An 18,787-nucleotide genomic window follows, 5' to 3' on the forward strand; every position below is an offset into this window, starting at 1 on the left:
TAAATGATTGGCTTCGTTCGCTTTATCGAGGATTCTGCATCAGAAGTCTCAATCCGGTGTCTCAATTGACCTTTTCGGTAAATCCCATTAAGCATTTACGAGTACACCTGGGATGTCGTCATTTGACGCCACGCCGATCTGCGCCGATGCGCACATCGTTTAGCGAACATCGTTACTGCGCATTGCAAGTCGACGTGACGTCAAATGACATCAAAGGTGTACTCGCAAAGGCTTATGGGATTTACCGAAAAGGTCAATGGACAACGGAAAATTGATGCGGAGAACGGGTAACGTCGGGGATAACGTTACGTCCGACTCAACGGAAAAGCATGTTAACTGAAGTCTACATTCTTTTAAACAACATTCATGTTGTTACATTTTCATCATAAATGTCTGGCAATCTTTGTTTACTTTTGCAAGATTAACAACTGAAAATCATTAAGCACTTTTGGCAGACTACAGCTAACCGTGACTTGACGTTACTAAGATGACGTCTCCTGCCACAGAGCAAGATTAATTCGCGGTATATTATCTAGATCACGACAGGACAATCTTCCATTGAAAAACCCGGGCATTAGACCTCTTTCGTCAGGGAAGCTATGGCTGGCAGCATATTCAAAGAATGATCTTGTTGATCTGTGGAATAAAAGAAGAAGATCATTTATTTGAACCAGGAGTTTGCTAGTGCCCTAATTTCCCGGGACGTTTTGTCCCAAATCGTCCCTAGGACATGCAGGAGCTCGCTAGGGGTGTTTTGGTTGTCTGAATAAAATAGTCATTTTTTAAAACAGGTTAAATCGTATTGTACAAGTATAAACCAACGTGAAGGTGATACGTAAACGGACAATGTCACGTGATGAAATGTAACCAATTGGCACTCATGAATAATGTTGAAGCCTACCGCGTCCATGTTTGTTCACATTGACTCTTTCATTCCATTGAATGGTGGAGGTGTCCGCGTGCCAAGCTCAATGTGTTGGCTGCTTCACGGCGAAAGGGGAGATACCAGCACGGTGTTGGTAGGTTTCAGTAGAATTACAGTAAGTTAGTGCCGGAACAAGTTATGACAGGGTTGTTGGTGGTCAGCTCTTGTAATGGTCGGGCTGCACCATGCAGGCATTTATTTATCGTGTGCTCGTACCTCCGAGTCCGTCTTGTATGCCCAGAAACATGTTACATGCGATATACGGTGTTTTGCCTATGTTGGCAGAATTTCTGGTGGTATTTGAGACATTTATCACTTCTTAAATAATATACATGTTACAATTTTAATAAAGAAAATTAAGATTAAATTATTAGCATTACAAGAAGAAGCATGTACTCACCCAGTTGGTGGCACACCAAATTCTGCCTGTTTCATGGGAAAGGGCTGAATTGTATCCAACTCATCCAAGTTATCACATAGTACACGAGCCAACGTCATCTTGCGAATCTCTTGAAGTTGATCTGAACAAGAATGGAAGACACAAATAAATTCCCCGGGATAAGTTTTCGGTAAATCCCAAAAGCCTTTGCGAATTGGACCGTGATGACTTATCAAGGATACGCAGGCCTACATATATACTACGCATATGCTAGAAATATACACCTGACCTTTCGGTAAATTCCATAAGCCTTTGCGAGTAGACCTGAGATGTCGTCAATTGACGTCACGCCGATGAGCACATGGGATTTACCGAAAACGTTAATTGACCTTTTCGGCAAATCCCAAAATTCCACGCGGTTAGACCCCACATGACGACATCTGGGGTATAACCGCTAAGAATTAAGGGATTTACCGAAAAGGTCATTAATCTGAAGTAAATATGTGTGTCGTGGACACGTCATCAGTGTTCTAATCGCAAAAGCTTTTAGGGTTTACCGAAAAGGTAAGTCAGGGGCTTACACGCTTAAGGATGTTGGTTTTCAAGTAGCCCGGTTATTAAAGTTTCCCAATATTTTTGCTACTCTAAAATCATTATGCTGCAAACAATGTTCAAAGGGAAACTTCACACCATGTAGGCCTAGACCTACTATTTGTATTAATTTCAGGTCGAAGGGGGGGTAAGTTTTGGTACGTATATATGCGGGCACCTTTTTAATATTACACTCCTCAAAAGTAGCAACAAAAAGTTCCAATGTGCTCGTATCACATGGGTTCGCCAAACGTGGCATTGTGGTTGATGTTAGGCTATCTGGATTGTTTGCAAGTTAAAGGGATTTTGAGCAGACTATTTCCTGAATCTACCGCCCCCGGGGTAGACCTGCACTTAAATAATGCAAAGCCCAAATACATTCAGCTTGTGTCTTACCCGAGGTAAAAGCTTGCTCTCCTAGTCCATTCTCATACCAGAATCGGTCGCCATGTTTGAGGTTATGGAATTGTCGCCCAATTAAACATATCAGTGTTTCGCCCATTAAAGCACCAGGGACAGGCTGCTCCATTGTAATGGCAGTAAACGCATCTATATCCTCTGCGTTTCTGGAAAAAAAAGCGCGACAAATTATACGTCGTAAGAGATAGTTTAACCTTAACCCAATAACATGATACTCCACACCAACCCACCCACCCTCTTGGATAACGTACAACCACACAGGATACACACCCACCCATAAACGCTGCTGCACCCTCATGCACACACCCCACACATCCCTAGGTACTTGGCCACGCACATACACACCCCCTGCTTCCACCCCGGCCCTACTTGCAAAGACCTGCGACGGACAACCGTGGAGCTATCTATATAGCAGACCGAAGACCTATTGCCTGAAAGCCCTCGAAGCCAAGGGCCAAACAGTGGATTGACCCACTTGACTTTTTACAAACCAATTGACCTTTTCGGTAAATCCCATAAGCCTTTGTGAATACACCTGATATTTGACGTCACGCAATTCTGCGCCGATGCGCACATCGTTTATCATACATCGTTACAGCGCATTGCAAGTCGGCGTGACGTCAAATGACGACATCTCGGGTGTACTCGCAAAGGCTTATGAGATTAACCGAAAAACGTCAATCGAGACCAACCATACACCGGCAAATGAGATACTCGTATTATGCATTCTACGTAATTTGCGATAACCTGGTAAGAGACGATCGCGAATGTCCACGGTTGCGGAGAAGCTTCGGGTTTCCGTGTATTTCCTAGAGTTATGGGCGAGAGGATGGAAGTTGTTCAATATCGACGGCCCTACAAAGACCAAACAGAGGTTGCAAGATACTTACTCGAATATGCTTCGAAATTTGTTAACCTTGGTGCTGTTGAGTTGTGGTAGAAGCCCATTGAAACCAGCTCCGGTAGGGATGCCGCAAAATCGACGCCACGCCGTATAGGATGGGAGGCCATGGTCACGTCCCCGCTGGATGTTCATGGCTACAAGATCGATACCTTGGCTGAAAATTGAGGCAAACGTGTGACATCGTATAATGAAAGACAGAGATAAAAAGACTAATTCGCGTCTGACGTCAGGGCAAAGGCGCGCCGTGATTGGTTGCCGACATGCGCAGTACGGCCTTTTCGGTCCAGAATTTTAGACGCGAACTAGTCTTTTTATCTCTTTCATCATATTAACCCTGACATGACATGCACCTGTTATCTTCAGAAGATGGTAAATGTTTTAAGTAAAGGTGAGTATTAAATACGATTGACAGATTGAGCTATTCCATTTAAAATCCACACTACCCCTGTGTTAGATTTAACTAAAGTGTTCCACAGAGGGAGTACAAGTTTTTAATAGAATAGACAATTGGGTAACTTCCGTTTGAAATACTCACTCCAGTTGTGGAAGACCATAATACTAGGGGGGAGTGTGGGTTTCAATATGATTAACTCTGACCAATTACATTTGAAAAACATGCTCCCCCTGAAGAAGGTGTTTCCAAAATCTTCCACAGGGGTAGTGTGGATTTCAACTGGAATAGCCCATTGTGGAAGCTGAAGAAAGTTTTCTCATAATCTCAGTAACATCAATAGGTCTAAGATGTTTCCTTGAAGATGTAAACTTTATGTTATGGGCTTGGTGGTATAGGCCTACCATCCGTACTGTCCTATACACTAAGTCAAAATGAAGCCTTTTAATTTTTCACAAGGTCATATCTTAAAATCCTGTCCATCAAAATTAACCAAAATTACACACAGGATTGCCTCAATACTCTACTCTAACACACATGTCAGTAACCAAGCAGTTGTTCAACTGACACAACAGCAAAATGCACTGATATGGAACAGCTTCCTGGGAATAAACGGGGTTATTTTGGACCTGATTATACGTGGTGTAAATCTAAAACAAAGCAGTATATTATACCCACCCATCGATAGGGTCAGCAAATAAATGCCGCGTCACGGCAACAGCGAAATAGCCGTCCACTTTGGGCAATTTATCCACCGTCATACCCCTCAATATGGCATCAATACCCCCGTTAGGCATGTCAAATACGTATGTAGCGTTGAAATAGGCCTCGTTATACGGGACATGGGGCAAGATTGGGACGAAGTTACGGTCTACTCTCCAGATGGTCGGTGGTACTTGGCTGTGTCCCATTCGGAAGGCGGCATTAGCGAAGACGTTAGATACGGAAGGGTTAGGGCTGGTTTCTGGGTTGTAACCGTAGAAGAATGCTGTTGGGTGAGGTCGTAGTTGAAGATCACTCATCGCCTGCCAAAAAATGGTATTTAACATGTTTAAGAATCATGATTAAACATTTATTTAGGGGGCCGTCATTTTCTTCGGAAGGGCCTAATATGTCAGTAACCAAAGTCGAGTTCTTGTATTATGATCCGCTCCTATAGTCGGGTAAACAAATTGCTTGACTCCACCTTTCCACAGTTGGCTTACACCCCCCTTAAAAAACCCACAAATTAGGGGTGATGATAGGGGTGATGGTAGGGGTGTGTGGGTGGATGCAGGGCGGCCGGTGTGTGCGCTTTTATGGTGCATTTATACGAGATAATTATCATGCATAATAGAATGTCATGTATTAAAAGTTTCTCACCTTTCTACCTAATAGAATTGGCAGATATTCATTGTATATAATGTGCTGCCATATGCCAATCATAATCCGTCTTGCTTCTTGAAACAGTGTCTCTTCAGACCATTCCGGGTTGAGAAAGGATAACTCCCGCGCTATCTTATTGTGCTGAAAAAGATTAGACGACACATGGCAAAATACTCACAGGCTCCTTAAGGGGTACTACACCCCTGGCCAATTTTGTGCCTATTTTTGCATTTTTCTCAAAAATTATAGCGCATTGGTGACAAGTAAGATATGTATATTATAGGGGCAAGGACTACAACTACTGCACTGAAAATTCAGCAACTCAGGGCAAGTAGTTATTGATTTATTGATCAAATATTGGTTTCCCTCATTTTTGAATGTAACTCCACAACTGTTGTCTGTGTTGAAATAAACATTTCCAGTGCAGTAGTTGTAGTCCTTGCCCCTATAATATACATATCTTACTTGTCACCAAAACCGCTATAATTTTTGAGAAAAATGCAAAAATAGGCGCAAATTGGACACGGGTGTAGTACCCCCTTAAGGCGGTCACTCTAAAAAGCGGGAAGTTTTAGACATTGTTTTGTATTGTTTTTAAAAAATGATTATGTAAGTATCTAAACGTATACATTTTCATAAAGGAAATGATCCAACGAATCCAACTAGCAGAAATCAATTGCTCCAACAATTTGAGTGAATTCAATCCATCTCATTATGGAGACGACCATAGAGGGTCATATCGTGTTATCACCCGAATGGAATGAATAATACTAAAATTAACAGAATCAATGTAATTTCAAACCTGTCTGAAGAATACGGTTATTAATGATGTAAGGCCTGGTTGTTCAGCAGTTCTCGCATCACCAGCGCGACCACATTTCTCCTCTGGTCTCATGATGAAGCAATCTTCGTGTTCTTCGTCATTAGGAAGATGCGGATGAGATTGAGTACCACGTGGGCTTCTAGTGGTTTTCAGTTGACCGGTATCTGTAGAGATATTTAAAAAAAATCATCCACATAGTGACGCTGTTATAGGGCTCGTGCGGTAGAGGATCTAGGAATTGTGCCGACTTTGGGGTTGGTTTATTTAGCAAGCAGATCCAGAATGACGGAATTGGGAACGGAATGAAATGTTTGTTTGGCGCATGATGGTTACCAACATGAATCCATCAATAAGGCGGATTAATACTTTGCTTCTATTGTGAAGTCCAACTGATTTGCCGAAACGCAATAGCTAGCTTCCTATATAATCGACAAGAAAACAAACTAAAGAATGGAATGCCCACGTGCCAATCAGTGAGCTTAAATACAATACAGAAGGTACTCCCTATTCCAGAAAAATATAGCATTATATTTTTTCTTTGGATTAAAAAAATATTACCCAGTTTGCCAAATGAAACATAGCTAAATCCCAATCCTTTAGCTAGTTTTAACTGGCAATAAAAGTCAAATTTGAATATTTTAGCTAAAACCTTTAATATTACAAACACCGTAACGTTTTTGGTCCTCCTAACTAAAGAATTAGAATTTAGCCATGATTCATTTGGCAAAACAGGATAATATATTTTTTAATCCCAAAAAATTTGTGCTGTGTATGCAATAGACCAACCGGAACGGTATAACAATTGAAATGGCAGCCATGCTGGAGGACAGTTCTAAGATAACTTATGACAGAGGGACAGGTCTCCAGATCGATTCCACAACCATTCATACCTATCACGTTTTATTGTATTTTCATGCGAATTTTACCATAGTAACTTATGGAGGACAGAATTTTATGTAAATGAGGATGACTGTTAGAGTGACGTCGTATTGCATACCCTTTATAGGGAATAAGTAAATGTTATCGTAAATTTTTATACACTTTTGTTATCACAATAATAAGGCTCTCGTTATCTGTTTTATGGTTCTGAGGGTTTTTTTTGTCGGTTCAAGTTCGTAACGCAGACATTGCACTTACATCGATTCAACTTTAGCACATTATTGCAACGACATATTAATGATATATTAAACACCATACAAGACTTACTTTGTGAACGGTCTCTCACGTCCTCCATCTGTACGCGAGTCGAGCCATATATCAGCGATAGATCCAGGTATGACGTGGCTTGATTGACTTGCTGACGAGGTCCTGGCAGACAATCCGTACTAGGCACTGGTACAGATCGAGCAAAGGGTATACATGTATTCCGGAAGAAATCGTCGTCCGCTGGAACAGGGATTGGTAGGCATTTGTCGGTTCTTTGACAATGCTTGCAATCGGCTGATAAGAAGAAACAAAATTAAACAAAACAAAGAAAAAAGTTTTATTAATCTTGGAAAGCTTTGGAAGTATAACATGTATAAAATTAGGCGCTATACTGATTGATACTAAATGATTATAAGCGTATTTCTGGTTAACGGGTTTTTCTCCTTCAAACTCAATATTCCGGTGGTCATCACTTGCAAAGGAAGTTCAACTTCGTCGAATCTGTACTAATCTATAGAAACTATGTTGAGAACTTGATTGCTGCTAGCTACATACGAATAGCAGTAGATCACATCAACTGGAAATAGCATGTCATCAAAACAAATATCTCTATGTTGATCTCCATAAGCTTCCCATGCCCAATAAGACGATTCATGCATGATACGACACTGTGAAGAGGGACACTGGTTTGGATGTACAGAATTTGGGAACAGTCATGCAGGATAGGATGGTATGACGTACTGGAGCTGTCTTGGTACGAGGAAAAGTCAATATTCAGTACACATCATGCGCGTATATGGGGGTGGGAGGGCACGAGCGACCAGGGGTAAATGCAGGGGTGGCAAAAGGAAGGGGTGGCAGAAGAAGGGCAGCAAAAATAATTTTTGAAGAAAAGAAGGCGGAAGAATTGTAAAAATGTTTCAAAATTGTGAATTATGCCGATTTTTGTTGTTCTTATAGTTTGCGAGCGCCTATTAAATTTTTTTTTTTTTTTTCACTTTTCAAACGATCGGAAAAAAATTTGGCCTACTTTTTCTGGCTGTTGAAGGGGGTGGCAAAATTAACCTTTTCTACAGCCCCCCGGAAGGAGCGGCCTGGGTACGCTACTGCACATACCTTTTTCCGTGCTAGAATGGTCGGTATCGTGGTCCAAAACTGCCCGACGTTCATAACCATAGTTGTGTAACTATCCTCAAATATATGTGTGAAATGAGTGGATCGACCAGATGTATCCCTGGCCCCTGGTAAAGGATTGCCGGATACTGCTCGCCGTGGCTCAGATATACCTGAAGAATACACACAAAATGGTTGAAATATAACACTAAAACGTTAAAGTATTTAAAGCGCTTAATAACTTCAGCTAATCTTATATCCATTACAGAGGATGATTTAAGGAAGCCCCATCATGCACTGCAAACGTGTTATCACTAGAGTTTCAACTGCCACTTTACTTTTCAAATCCCATTGAACTCTGTGCAAAAGATGTTGTTTAAGAATTGTGCGTGTGTCATTATTAGTTGGTCGATTTCAGATCTAAAGTGATGTATGCATGAAGGATAATTCACACCTTCTGTAGGTAACATAAAATGTGAAATCGACCAGCATTGTGAATGCGTTTTATTGTAAATATATCAGTCCAAATTCAAATTTAACCATGGCCGTCAATGCTATGTGCGAGCAGTCGTGTCATGTTCACTCACACAGCTGTGCTAACCGCAAGTCAACACAGTGGCGTGGTGGGAAGTGCTTAAATCATCCTCTATATCCATTATTTGTGCTCATTTTAGCGAAAACAGTCATTTTGGCTCTTACATTGTGATATTGATGTCAAATGTGATATGAAGAGCTCTGTTGCAAAAGGCCTTGCATGCCATTATCTAGTGTTTGCAAAAATACATATTTTGGTGGTTGTTTGACCTTCATACCACCTTCCCTTCCGTAAATATCGTATACTTCCCGTTTGGGAAATCTTAGGGAATTTCAATCTATGATTGCAGACATACACAGGTGATGAGTGCAACGGCGAATAGGCAGTGCCGGCACCGGCTTTTTTTCGGGGACGGGATGAATTTCTGGGGGAGAGTCAAAAATCATCGAAGATTTTCGATTGTTTTTTGTTTGTTTTTAGATTGGGCATCTGTGGTAAGCTCTCTGACTTGGGGATCTGTCCTACAGGGTGTATCAAAATGATTGGTACCCAATAGCTTTGTTGTCTAATGAAATGCCTGCTGCTTCCACATTCAATATTAGATCCTCTTAAAATGAGTATTATTTACTGTTTAAAGACCTTTTATAAGAAATATTTACAAATAAAAATAAGGTGTGCGTTATACTGCATTTTGATGTGGCACTGTTGGATATGCTCACTGGATACTGATGGGTACCAATCATTTTGATACACCCTGTATGTCATGTCCACATCGTGGCACCGCCACTGCATAAATGCCTACCGTCAGAATACACAGGTGATAGCAACCGTTGGAACGGCGTGAAGGATTTGCCCCAGTTGACGTGCAGCGGATTATTGCACGACCCATCCTGGGTGCGGTATTTGAATGACACAGGGCAGTCTTCAAACGAGATGGTAAAACCGGCTTCCTGGCATAGGTCTTGTATTTGACGCTTACAAAGGCGTTTTACTTTCCTGTACGATAAAAAAAGAAAGAAAAAGGAATTAAATACAAATAACATGAATAAGGAGCAAAGTAAGATGCTAATTCAAAAGTTGCAGATTGCTCCACTGGACGCCCTATTGATTTGTACACAAGCGCCATGCTTTCCATTGATCAGAACATTAAAATGCAACTTTAGATTCCGCTCCTTCCTTGGGGTTTTCGATCACCGTTTCTTTAATTTAATCGATTTTAAGAAATGAGGTCTTGAAGCAGAGCTTGAGGGTAAAGGGATATTAGCTGCTGGTTTTAAGAATATAGGCATAGGGGGAACATAACTGGTACTTTAATTCCTTTGCTATCTGTATATTTATTGTTAACCTACTCTTCACCGTAGATTTGTGTGACATTCTCGATGACCCTAGCTGCATGAGCCATCATCATGGAGGTATTGTGTGCAAATCCAAATCTCTGTGTCAATGCGTAAGGATCACGGCGACCAAGATCACTGTGAAACGTTAATGATCTCGCTGTGGAAAGGAAACACAAACAAATGTTTATTTATCTGATAAGACTTCCTGATTTAGGTCTACGGGGCTTGATTCCGTCACTGGGTAATGGAACAATAGATACACCGAACCCCAATATAAAGTAATGTAGCCCCCTATACCATTGCATGATATCTAGACCTAGCAAAATTGAGTCATCGTCAACAGCACCTGAACCCCTGTGCTACTCGTTTTATTGAACGCACATTTTTATTTGGGGAATCACCCCATCCCACCCTAAGGCCCCGTATCCATAGGCTGTTCCCTTGTGCCGTTTGCCCTTGTTCCGTGTTCACTTGTGCCCATGAGACCTGCCACAAAGACAAGTAACCTTTGTTTTGCTTAGTGGCTGCTACGGTTCGTTGTCTGTGTGGCAGGTCACATGGGAACAAGTGAACACGGAACAAGGGCAAACGGCACAAGGGAACAGCCTATGGATACGGGGCCTAATGGTGCAGCCACTGACCTCACCCACCCACCCTCCATGCCCGCCTCCATGACATACCATGCCTTGCTTGATGTTCAACTTCCTGTAGATGTACCCAGTGTTTGGCTGTCTCAATCGAGTCGTTGATTTCACTAATAGCTACGTCATCCAAACCATATCCGTCCCATTTTTCACGGCTTTCAACAGGGGATGCAACATGCCCATGACTTGGCGCCAGAAAACGTAAAATACTGCACAAAATATATGTAAAAAATGTGAAATTGGTTATTTTTGCCAGGTGGTAAAAAGATACATTCGAAAAGCCTAACGGAGGAAAAACTGTTGGCAGGTTGGGAAAAGGATCATTACATATTTTGTTGTTCGTTTTCAATTACGTTGCTGATGCACCAGAAACAAGGCAAGCAGCGTTGACGGTATTCATGTAGAACCGCAACGCCTTGAAAATTGAGACCATTTATTAAAACACATGTCGTCGCTCGCACCACAAACTGCGGTATCCGTGGCGTAGATTTCTTTTTGACATTGGGGGATGGGGTGGGACAAATTTCTTGAAGTATAGTGAATCCAGTTTCTTTTGGCGACAGAATACGTTTATGCGGGCGTTTATGGTAAAAATGCGCGCGAAAAAATGGCCAAATATGAGGTTAATTTGGTCAGAAACCCACATACATGCGTCAACATTGGGAGGATGATTGTATGGACCACCCCTAGCAAAATATTGGGGCATTATGTGTTTGTTTTGTTAGGTACTACAATTACACCAAATTTCAAAACTAAATAATATGGTCCAATTCGCGAGGTATTATTAATTAGGTAGACCAAATATTAATGGTGGATTTTTAAATTGTGCGTTTCACATACTGTCGTATTGGCAAATTGGCAAGATCACCCAGAACTGAATTTCGCATACCGTCGTATCTAATCCGATCGCCGTACGCACAGAAAAATTGGGAGCAGATATGAAATAACGTGTTTCACATATGATGCCATATTTTAAGATGGAAAACGTAATAAAAATTTTACAGAAAATTACTTCATAACACAATTTCGGAAACCTTCACAAAAATATCAATACACCTAAAGCAAAAAACCTAATTTGCACAGTATTTTTGTGCGACCTGATATCACATCAGACACACCAAACTGCATACTAGGCATGTCCTGATGATATCAAATAATTTGATTTTTTGAAATTCACGATATAATACAAATATTATGGGAAATTATTGCCCATTTTTGACAGTCCTCGAAGTAAGCAACGTCTACAGCTACATACACCCCAGCCTTTTGGATTTTCTTCTCCAAAACACCAAAAAGAAAAAAAAAAGGTCTTTTTGGGAAAAAAAATATATATATTCAATATGAAAGGTCAAAAATTTCAATTGATCGTCGACTATTACTCCCAGCTACATATACTTTCAGTACATATCATTAGATTTATAAAGTTTACCTCGAGGACTGTTATACGAGGAGATCAAAAATTGAAAAAAATCAAATTTTAATAATTTGTCATAAAATTTGTATTATATCGCGAATTTCAAAAAAATTGATTTGATATCAGAAGGACATTCTTCGTATTCAGAATGCAATTCGATATGTCTGATATATTCTCATGTCCCACCATATAAATACTATCGAAACGCTCATTCCAGAGCCCTTAAGGGGGTACTACACCCGGCCAATTTTGTGCCTATTTTTGCATTTTTTTCAAAAATTACAGCGCATTGGTGACAAGTAAGATATGTATATTATAGGGGCAAGGACTATAACTATAGCACTAAATATTCAGCAATTCAAGGCAAGCAGTTATTGATTTATTGATCAAATATTGGGTTTCCCTCATTTTTGACTGTAACTCCACAACTGTTGCCTGTGTTTAAATAAAATTTCCAGTGCAGTAGTTGTAGTCTTTGCCCCTATAATATACATATCTTACTTGTCACCAATGTGCTATAATTTTAAAGAAAAATGCAAAAATAGGCACAAAATTGGGCAAGGGTGTAGTACCCCCTTAACAGAACGAAATGCACATTGACCTGATCATGCATAACTCGCAAATTATACGAAATTGGAATAAAATGAAATTTTGGGAAAGAGAAAAATGACTGAAAAATGTCATACAAAGAGGATGCTAGAATCACACACACAAATGAAAAATCACACACCTTTGCACAGTATTTTTTATTTTTTGAATTACGCGATATAAGATAAAATTATTAGAATTATTAGAATTGTCATTTTTTACATTTAACAGTCCTCCAAGTTAGTAAACTTTGTAAATCAAATGATATGTACTTTTCATCCCAGCTATTAAAACACTTTAAAAAGTGTAAAAAGTGTATTTAGCTGGGAAAAGCCGTCCATCATATGAACATTTTGACCTTTTGTACCGGTATTGATATACATGAGGTTTCCCCAAAAAACCTACAAAATTGAGGTCTTTTGGGAAACTTCATGTTTATCTTCAATACAAAAGGTCAAAATTATCATATAATGGTCGGCTTTTCATCCTAGCTACATACACGTTAAGAGGCCCTATGTGACCTGAACGATGACGCAAAGTAGGGGCCTATCCTTTAAAAAAAGAAGTTATTTTAGAATATTTCCTAAAATTCAGCGATATCTTAGAATATCTACTTATATTTTCCGTTATTTTAGAGAATGTGTGAATTTTTGTGTTATTTTACAATATTCTTGTGTTTTCTTAGGATTTTTTAGGATGTTTCGTTATTTTGCGTTTACAGTAACCAATAACAGTTTTATGGAGGATGAATAATTAACATGCGTTTTTCCGGAAAACTTTCTTTTGAAAAAAACAAACAAACTTTAATGTTTCGATATTTGGAAGCGGAAATACCATATTACTTTTGGACTTCGAGATAAAAAAAAAGCGATAAAATTCAAATCGAAGTGAGTTCCTCAACGCAGTGTGTGTGGTCACTGGTCGGGCAATATAGCTGAAATAGACAGCACATAGCTCCCAGCCTGGCAGACAGGTGATTTTACATGGAAATTCACCGGCATATCGCAAACAAGAGGCCCTGATCACCTGATCGATAACGCAAAGGGAATGTTCATAAATACTTTGGTGGGGGTTGGAAAATATTGGGGGGATCAACAATTTTTTGGGTCCTTCAAAGGGGGGGGGGGATAAAAAAAATTGAGGATAAAATTCCGGGGTAAAATGTACGAGAAGCCATGTAGGCCTACATTCCAAAATTTTGAATGTTAAGTGTTTAATTATGTAATCTCAAACTACAAATCAACAAAATGTGTTCACTTTACAATTTGGGTGTAACACTAGGACTCCAATGAATAATAACTCCAAACGGTAATTTTAGCTAATGAGTTAATGACCATAGGGTAGATCCCGGGGATGGAGGATAAATCCCCCAATATTTTGATAGGGGATGGTCCATACAATCATCCCCCTAATGTTGACGCCTGGGTTTCTAACCAAAAATTAACCCCATATAAAAAAGTGGTCATTTTAACATAAAAAGTGCCAATTTTTTTACGCTTCGCGCAAATTAATTCCAGTTTTGTACTATATTTCACCAGTTTAGCTTCAATATGACAAATTTTTTGGCGCGCTTTGCGCGCGCATTTGTAACATAAAGTTATTTTGTTGGCAAAAGGTGCTGGATTCACTGGACTTCAAGAAATGTTCTCAAACCCCAATGTCAAAAATAAATCTATGCCACTGTTAATAGTGATATTTATGGTTTCTTTTATAGGACATGAAGGGGGATCCAAAAAAAAATCCACCCTTTTTTAGGGGGATCAAAAATGTTGACGTCCGAGGTTCCAACTTTTCCAACCCCCCAACCCCACCAAAGTATTTATGAACACTCCCCCAAGTATCCTTAAAGAAAAACAAGTTATTTTAGAATATTTCCTAAACTTCAGCGTTATCTTAGAATATCTACTGATATTTTCGTTATTTTAGAGAATGTTGTGATTTTTGTGTTATTTTACAATATTCTTGTGTTTTTAGGATGTTTCGTTATTTTGCGTTATCGATCAGGTGACATAGGGCCTGTTAAGGTAATACACTATTTTAAAGTGTTGCGATTTGGTAGTTCACAACATCTTGCGAATGGTAGTGAGCTTTGGCAAAAATTGCATTACTCATTTCCTTGCGAGCGTGTAGAAGAATTCAAATTTCACAGAAATACTTTTGTAGGTCCTGTGGTTCTTGAGTTATGTTGTAATGAGGGCTGAAACAGCAACACTTTTGTAAAATGTACACAACTCATTAACAACAATAAATTAAGGAAGTTTTCAAAGTATATGATTTGTAGAATGAACTTTTGCAAAACATCAAAGTGTTATTTTTCAATAATATATTGATTTAGACAATAAAAATCGATCTTTCGGCTGCTTCGACCAACAATACCGCATCTACCCTTAAGTACATAGCATTAGGTTTACAATTACACAGGCTACCCAGTTTACTTCGAGGACGGCTAAATGTTAAAAAATGATATTTTTTAATAAATTACCATTAAATTTGTATTATATCACGAATGTCAAAAAATGAAAAATTATTTGATATCAGAAGGATATTTCTCGTATTCAAAATGCAATTTTTATGTGCTCTCAGGTCCCGAGCAGCAAATGTACGCATACTTTTTGTGCACAATAGCCTATATATAATATTAGGATATAGTGAGGGACCGTACACAAACACTTCCCGAAAATATTTCGGGCCCACCTTTTACAGACCTCAAAAATTTCAGCCCCCCCTTTTTGACATGAAAGTTATAGGTCAACCCCATAGAAAAGCATATAAACTAAATATCCAGGGGCCCCCATTATGTTACTCGAGAACTCTAGCTTTGAATTTGCACACAATCGGTGAGCAAATTCTTGGCTAGACATCTCGAGCAAACCTTAGGAGGGTGTAAAATTTTCAGGACCCCCCTTTTTGCATAACAGGCCCCCTATTAGTGTTTGTGAACGGCCCCTGATATCGGGCAATATATATTCGACGTATGCCGCACCGCCCGAGACTTGGTTTACTATCATTACTGAATATTAAAGTTCCGCAGTCTTTTAAACCTTAAACCATGCTTGCAAGATTAGAAACCATTATTATCCACCAAGTAATATTATCACGTGTGACGTATAATACCACGCCGTGTGTAAATACTCCACTTATAACGAAACAAAAGCACCTACCAAATACAAACGAGCACTGTCTGTGAACTTCTGAGAGCCATCGTAAAACTATATCGCATAATACCGCCAAGTCCAAGAGCTTTTAAATAACCATTTGTACAGCGTGCCTGATATACATTTCTTGCTGTGCATCACCTGGCCACGATGCCCGAACCGAACGAACAGTCAACAGGTGTTGTGTTTTGTTACCCTTTTGAATGTCTGTGTCATTGACTGCTCAAGCATATTAAACCAGGGCGATGTGACTTCATACCACACCACATTTCGCCAAAATACATTCTAGAAACGCTTGCTGTTAGAATAAGAAAAATTTTAATGCTAATTTATTGCACATTCTAGGGAAGCGTGGTTACCTTTTTAAAATAACCGAGTGAGAGGGTTTTCAAGAAAATATTTTTCCTGTCAAAACTGAAGCATCCTCTGCATAAAAGAAAATATGAATATTAACTGCACATCATATATAACGATTCGTGATACCCAATTGTGGCACATTTGATGTCGTTTAAGAAGCAGAGAATTTTATTTCAATTTTATATACGCCAAAATATTTTTTAATTGAGCAAAAATAAGGATAGAAAAACGTTGAAAATCCTATGTGAATATTACATTAGACCCGGCAAAAGATTACTGTTTCGTTTTTATGGTAATCTAATCTTTTATTTCCTGAAAAAACATTTGGGGTCTAAAATGGAATTTTATGTAATTGATAAAAACATCGAACGTGATACAAGAAAATGGTAGGTTTTCCTCTATAGTATTTTACTGACCATGGAAATGTACTGAGACACAAGCACGTGTCAAAATCGATATAATGTATTGTCCATACAGACGCCCAGTTATCACTGTTTATTATTGGATTTTTTTGTATAAAACACGCAGTTAACTTAATTGAGCGCTAATAATACACATAAATGTTTTTAGGCAAATAAAATTCCAAAATATGGTACGTTTTCTGCCTTTGCTTGTCACGTGGTAGGCCTATGTTGAAGTTGCGATTATACCTTCAAATAAGTTTCAAATGAATTCCAAGAAGACAAATGGCCGAGTGGTCTAAGGCGCTGGGTTCATAGTGTATCCAAAGCAGTCCGCCGCCGCCGTGAGTTCGAACCCCGCCTCCGCCAAACTTTAATGAAGTAAAATTAAAATTGAAATTTTACTTTAAAAAAATTTCATATTGGGGAAATGTGACTGGCAGAATTTATGTATGGCGTGGAGTGGTGTGACTTCATACGGGCAATGTCGGGGATTATACGTCACAGTCGATGGGGAGAGATGAGGTCCGACCAGGTCCGACCGAGTCTCCTACACAGGTTACGCTCCCTGTGGAGGGGCGGAACCAAACTGGCTGATGTGGAGACTAAGCCAGTTTGCGTCGGTCTGGTACTCGATACTCGTCTTTGACCATGCGCAGCTCTGGCTGGTCAGGAAGATATTTAATATCCCGAATTTATAATATGCCTACCAGTTCCACCTATAACCGATTTGCTAGAGAATATTTGTTACCATGTTTAATAAATTCGTATTAATCGTATAATAAAATGTGGCCAAATGTATATTTGTGTACATAGTGTGTGGATCCACTCTTCTACGGACTTGGCTACTAATCATGTCGGGAAGGATATGGCGGTATGCTGACCTGGGTCAATATGTTCTGGGCAGATGAGGTCCAACCAATTGCCTACGACCTTGTGTGCGATCATGTGTGACAGGCAATTCCCGATATAATAGAGATTACCTGACTAAACCAACGGACTGCAGCATCTATTCATCTATTGTGCCGATTTAAGCGTTGACATCAGAGAGTAGATATTCTAGAGAGGTCACTCTATTCAAGTGTTTTCTTTTCCAACGCAAAAAGATCACGAATTTGGGTGATCTGCGAGTGAAGAGTGTCCGCACTATTGATTGATTCTGTTATGAATAATTTATTAGGGTTTTCAATGCAATCGCCTCGACCATGAGTGCATACTAGTATTATGAAGTAAACGCAGCCAAATGAAAAAGTCGCCACTCGTTCCATCCCCATTTAATCAGAGTCTGATGAGTTTATGGCAAAATAATTTATATAATAATTTTCTATACACTTTCCTTCGAAGGTTGATACCAAATTTGATATCAAAAGTTCAATCATCGTGAGCATATGAACCGTTGTTTGGAAATTCTTGCAATTTCTGTCCCCGACATTGCCCTTATGAACACTCATCCTCCTGACTCCAAATAGAGCTCTTCATACACAAATGAACAAACACAATGGAGGGTAGTCTCCTCCGCGGCCAGTTTTATTCTGAGGGAGAGGAACAAAATTGGCTGTGATGGAAAATAAATGGACGGGTCATTCTGCCATGCAAATGGGATAGTGTCAATGGCCTGGTTGACATATCGGAAATTGTTGGCAATCAATATTCATGAGAGTGTACATGATTCAACGTCCAGTCAGAGAGAAAATATTCTTGAGAGGGCACTCTATTCACGCGGTTTCTTTTCCAACGCATAAAGATCACGAATTTTGGTGGTTTGCAAATGAAAAGTGTCCGCACTATCGATTGATTACGTAACTGTTATGAATAATTTATTAGGTTTTTCAATGCAATCGTCTCGACCCATTATTATCTGTATTATCAAAGTACTTGGAATAGCAATACGGTGAGTTCACTGAACTACGCCCTAATACTGATGGAGTTTTAATGGCGTTAATCCTCTCCATATACAGATGAAAAAATACAATAGATGAAGGTCAACACGTATGACCTCCTATGTGACATGTTATATGCGATGTACAAGAACCTGAATATCATAAAGATCAGGATTCGTTTGTGCATATGAACATGATATGAACTGCACATTTACGTTGCTAAATATTACTCATTCTATATAATGACAAATATTGGTATTATGACAATACGGTATATACATTGTATATAAAACGACTAATAGATCCTACTATCATGGCGTCAGGTCAATGTTCATCATATCCCGTATGTTTCTTAAAATTCATCCATATTTGACAGTACGACAGCAACTTAGCTCACTTCCGGTAATTTTTACCGGCGT

General features: G+C 39.4%; 1 protein-coding gene across 1 annotated transcript; it reads right to left on the minus strand.

Moving 5' to 3' along the window:
* Positions 1-183: 183 nt before the first annotated feature.
* Positions 184-15,925, minus strand: LOC140164426 (salivary peroxidase/catechol oxidase-like). Its single transcript, XM_072187706.1, is given in 14 exon segments — positions 184-636; positions 1,326-1,446; positions 2,292-2,461; positions 3,206-3,373; positions 4,289-4,635; positions 4,973-5,116; positions 5,778-5,962; positions 7,005-7,238; positions 8,061-8,096; positions 8,099-8,230; positions 9,395-9,588; positions 9,942-10,086; positions 10,610-10,782; positions 15,737-15,925. Coding segments are annotated over 14 exon segments (2,262 nt in total). The 5' UTR covers positions 15,796-15,925; the 3' UTR covers positions 184-482.
* Between the last annotated feature and the right edge of the window lie 2,862 nt (positions 15,926-18,787).

This window comes from Amphiura filiformis, chromosome 11 (genome assembly GCF_039555335.1).
Source record: "Amphiura filiformis chromosome 11, Afil_fr2py, whole genome shotgun sequence".
NCBI classification, from domain to species: domain Eukaryota; kingdom Metazoa; phylum Echinodermata; class Ophiuroidea; order Amphilepidida; family Amphiuridae; genus Amphiura; species Amphiura filiformis.